The following is a 5150-nucleotide window of genomic DNA, read 5'->3' as shown; positions in this document are numbered from 1 at the left end:
ACACGTCGTTGAAATGGAGCCGGCCCGAGCTACATTGATCAACTTCGACCAGTGGCTCACAAAACAAGTGAGGATCTCTCAGAAGTCACTGCCGTGACAATTCAAGACACTGATCAAGTCAAAAAACGCGCCTGGCAGTCCAGACCAGCAACTGGAGCAACAACATCAAAAGACAAAAGAAAAGACACTGGCGACACTGGCTACAAACACTACAGCCTCACTCGATTCTGACACTTGTGTGTGTTGCAGCGGGAAGCATCATTTGAAGGACTGCGAAGCATTCAGAGCGCGAGACGCCAATGGCCGAGCTGAGCTAGTGTTCAGCTCAGGAATGTGCTTCATCTGCTTAAAGAAAGGCCACATGAGCAGAAATTGTGTCTTTTCTAAGAAGTGTGGAATAGACGGGTGCAGGATGAAACACCACAAGATGCTGCACGGCAGTCACCGTGTAAGGCCTCACGGTGGTGACCAGAGAGTCATAGCCGCAGTAACGGGAAACCGACCAGCAGAGGGAATGACGCTTCTCCAGATAGTTCCCGTTCGAGTGCACGGCCAAGATGGAAGATTTAGAGACACGCTGGCCCTGCTAGATCCAGGATCTCAGACCAGCTTATGCTCGGAAGCAATCATCAGAGATGTGAAGATTTCAGGCGAAGCGCAGTCGCTATGCATCGAAAATGTTGAAGGACGAGGAAGTACCAAGAGGTCTGAAAGGGTCCAGCTGACTCTGAGTCCTTTGTGCGAAGGTCAAGATGTTGACCGCAAGATCCTTGTTCCTGAAGCGTTCTCTGTGCCGCGAGTAAACGTCCGAGCACAGCACATTCCTAAACGATTGAAAGATGACTGGAAGCATCTACAAGGCATAAACATACCTGACTGCTCACAGGGAACAGTGGAGGTGCTTCTAGGCGCTAATGTCCTTGAAGCCGTTCTTCAACGCGAAGCCAAAGTTGGACGAGCAGGAGAACCGGTGGCGGTGCGCACGGCATTTGGCTGGACGTTGACCGGCACGATCGCTGGTTTCGTCCCACCTCAAACCAGAGAGGTGATGTTCATCCACCGTGCGGACACAGAAGACAGGCATCTCGGAGAGTGTGTCGAAGAGTGGTGGAAGACTGATTCATTTGGCACGAAAGTTGAGCTCAAAGGGGAAGCTTCAGCAGAAGACCTGCGGGCATTGCGTCTCCTAGATACATCAGTGAAGAAATGCGGAGACCGATACGAAGCAGGACTTCTTTGGAAAGGCAAAGATCAGAGAATGCCTGACAACAGAGCATCAGCCATGAGAAGACTTCAGAGCCTTGAGAAAGGCTTGTTACGTAACCCGGAAAAGGCTAAGGCGTATGAAGCCGAGCTCCAAGCTTATGTTGAAGCGGGGCACGCACGCAAGCTGTCTCAAGAAGAAGCCGATCAGCGTTTGAAAAGGCGCTGGCTTCTACCACATCACGCGGTAGTAAACCCCAATAAACCCAAGCTGAGGGTAGTCTTTGATGCTGCAGCGACACACCTGGGAGTGTCCCTGAACAGTGAGCTGATGAAGGGACCGGACATGCTGCAGAATCTGGTTGGAATTTTGCTCCGCTTCAGAGAGGAACAGACTGCCATGGTAGCAGACATCAAGAAGATGTTCCACCAGATCAGGATTCGCCAGGAAGACCAGCCAGCATTAAGTTTCTGGTGGCGAAACCTTGACACCACACGACAGCCTGATATGTACCAAATGCAAGTAGCAATATTTGGCGCGAAGTGCAGCCCAGCGATCGCAAATTTTGTACTACAGAGAGCGGCAGAAGACGGCTGCACTGGCACAGAAGAGTCCACAGCAGCCAAGAAAGCGGTTCAGACCAGCTTTTACATGGATGACTTCGTCAAGTCAGAATGTTCCAGTGAAGCTGCACTCAATATGAAAAGAGAAGTCTCCAGCATCCTCGCCAAAGGAGGGTTTTGCCTCACGAAGTGGATGAGCAATGAGGAGAGGGTGCTGGCTGAAGTCCCGGTTGATGAAAGAGCTGTCTTGAAGATAGACTCGTCGGGCAAGTCGTACTGCAGCGTTTTAGGATGCAAATGGACCCCGCAGGACGACTACCTGGCCGTCAAGTGTAGCGTAGTCGCGGTGCCGCCGACGAAGAGAGGAATCCTGAAGCAAGTCGCGTCTATGTTTGATCCTTTAGGGATCGTGGCGCCCTACACACTAGTGGCGAAGAAACTGATCAAGAGTCTCTGGGAAAGAAAGCTAGGCTGGGATGAAGGAATCACAGGAGAAACCCTACATATCTGGAGACGCTGGCAAGAAGAGCTTCAGCAGGTTGAGGACGCATGTGTTCCACGGTGGTATGGCGCGCCGGAACAAGAAGTTGACGCTCAGTACGAGCTGCACATGTTCAGCGACGCCTCCGAATTAGCGTTCGGTACCGTAGCATACATCAGAGTATTGTCCAGCGGCTACTATCACAGTCGCTTTGTGATGGCTCGCACTAGGCTCGCACCTCTGCGACAGCTGTCGATAGTCCGACTTGAGCTGCAAGGTGCCGTCATGTCAACAAGAGTAGCCAGTCTTATCAAAAGGGAAATGAACTACAACTTCAAGCGAATCGTCTTCTGGACAGACAGTCAAGTGGTGCTGCAGTTTTTGAAGAACGAAAGTCGGCGATACCACACATTTGTGGCGAATCGTGTATCTGAGATTCACGACACGACAAGCCCAGATCAGTGGCGCTTCGTGCCAGGCTCAGAAAATCCGGCAGATCTCTGCTCAAGAGGAAAGTCTCTGGTCAGAGTTGAAAAACCAGCAAGAGTGGTGGCTAGGCCCAGCGTTTCTAGAAAGCAAAGAAGAGCACTGGCCACCACAAGAAGACGTAGGAGACATCAGTCCAGACTGTGTAGAAGTCAAGAGGTCAGCAGCCATCTGTGCGACAAGTCATGCTAGTTCACCAAAAGAAGAGATCACTTCTCTACTGTCCCAGCTCATAGACCCGGCGCGGTTCTCTTCATGGACTCGTTACAGACGCATTGTCGCATGGATAAGGCGATTCATCAGCAACGTGAAGAGCAAGGTTGCTGGCACAGAAGTCATTGATGGTCCACTACGCAGCGCAGAAATTGATGCGGCTGAAATCAGCATAATAAAGGACGATCAAGAAACCTGCATGAAACAAGCTAGTCTCGACCACCTGTCTCCATTCCGAGATCAACACGGCCTCATGAGAGTTGGTGGGCGCCTGAGCAAGACTTCGTTAGACGAGTACACGAAACACCCCGTCATTCTTGACGCCAAGAGTGAGATCACCAGACTGGTCATTGTCGATGCACATCAGCGAGTCATGCATTGGGGATTGGAAAGAACACTTTGTGAGCTGAGATCGAAGTACTGGGTGCAACGGATGCGGTCAGCTGTGAAGAAGCACCTGTGGAAGTGTGCATTCTGCCGTAACCGCCGCGCCTCGCCTCAGCCACCCAGGATGGCAGACTTGCCAGAGGCCCGTCTAGACATGAGACGTCCGTTCAGCACAGTCGGACTCGACTTTTTCGGACCTCTGACGGTGAAGAAGTTTCGAAAGACAGAAAAGAGATATGTGCTGCTGATCACATGTCTCGCCACTCGGGCCATCCATTTGGAGCTAGCTGCTTTGATGGACACCAGTAGCTTCATCATGGCACTGCGCCGCTTTATCGCACGAAGAGGTAGACCTCGAACTATCTACTCGGACAATGGCACTAATCTAGTCGGAGGCGAAAGAGAACTGCGAGAAGCCATCGAACATTGGAATCAGGCACAGATATCCGATGCTTTGAGTCAGAGAAACATCCAGTGGGTGTTCATCCCGCCAGCCGCCCCGCATATGGGCGGTGCATGGGAGCGTCTGATCGCCTCGGTGAAGCGCTCCCTCAAAGTGGTTCTAGGAAACAAATGCGTCTCGGAGGACGTTCTTCAGACGACCCTAGCGGAGGTCGAATTCATGATCAACGGCCGTCCTCTGACCTACATTAGCAGTGATCCTCAAGACCCCGAACCTCTTACGCCCAACCACTTCTTGTTGGGCTCATCTGATGGAAGAGAAGGACTACCGCCAGGGGTATTCAATGATGCTGATGCTGATGTTGTTGGACGGAGGAGATGGCAACAAGTACAGATCCTCGCTGAACATCTGTGGAAAAGGTGGCTCAAGGAGTACCTTCCTACGCTGATAAACAGACAGAAATGGAAGACAGAGAAGAAGAATCTGCAGATAGACGACGTAGTTTTGGTCGTCAACAGTCAGAGTCCTAGAGGATACTGGGAATTGGGACGCATCACAAGAGTCTACCCAGGCTCTGACGGAGGAGTCAGATCAGCGGAAGTGAAGACAAAGAGTGGGACGTATGTTCGCCCGACAACGAAGTTGTGTCTCTTGGAGAGTCTCAACTAAGCCTCTAAATCGGAATCATCGGAGAATCCGTGCGACGGGGTGCACGGCCAACTGGCCCAATATGTGATGCTCATGTGAGACGAACCGTGAAAGTAATGTTGATCTTGATGGAGGGGGTACGTTCTGTGTTCGAAGACATTGATAATGATCCGCGTGGCTAGCACCCACATTTGTGACCTGCGTAAGGTCAACGCGAGCCGTGACAGAATCGGCATGGGCCGTTAGTGCTCAGAGCTGACACGGTGTGGTCGTTAAGTGCAGAGTGAAAGACACCGAGGGGTGTCAGGAACGTGTGGCCTGTATCGCGAGTGACATGTTTCGTGTTCCCCCTTGTGAACACTGGTGGGGGAGGATGTCGCGACCGGGGGGTACTGTGCGTTTGTTGCCTAGCAACGAAATTGTTGTCATATTTTTGTGCTTAGAAAATTAAGGAAAAGGGGGCTTTTGGATGAGAAACTGATTGAAACGGGGTCATTATTATAGCTCATTCTGAAACAGTGAAAGTAAATATGCAAAGCCAAGGACGATGCATTCACTGATTAACAAGTGTCAAAGTGACATTCAAGAAAGCTTTATCTTTATGTTTCAACTTATTTCTTAGTTTATTTTCTCTCGTTAGCCGCAATGTGCGACTTTTGGAACGGTGTTTTTCATTTCGATCAAGGAGCGAAGTGGATCAAGCCTGTACCAAAATAAACATTGATTTCGAAAGTGCATTTGCGGCATTAAGTTTCATATTTTTTA

At 50.7% G+C, this 5150-nt stretch overlaps 1 protein-coding gene across 1 annotated transcript; it reads left to right on the top strand.

Annotated features, from left to right (window-relative positions):
• Positions 1–2319: 2319 nt before the first annotated feature.
• Positions 2320–5150, top strand: LOC122376785. The gene has a single exon (XM_043356731.1). It carries the CDS (start codon positions 3147–3149, stop codon positions 4404–4406), a length of 1260 nt encoding a protein of 419 aa, XP_043212666.1. The 5' UTR covers positions 2320–3146; the 3' UTR covers positions 4407–5150.

This window comes from Amphibalanus amphitrite, unplaced genomic scaffold, assembly GCF_019059575.1.
Source record: "Amphibalanus amphitrite isolate SeventyFive unplaced genomic scaffold, NRLGWU_Aamphi_draft 002308F_arrow, whole genome shotgun sequence".
Taxonomy (NCBI): domain Eukaryota; kingdom Metazoa; phylum Arthropoda; class Thecostraca; order Balanomorpha; family Balanidae; genus Amphibalanus; species Amphibalanus amphitrite.
This window is presented reverse-complemented; position numbering and strand designations above follow the sequence as displayed.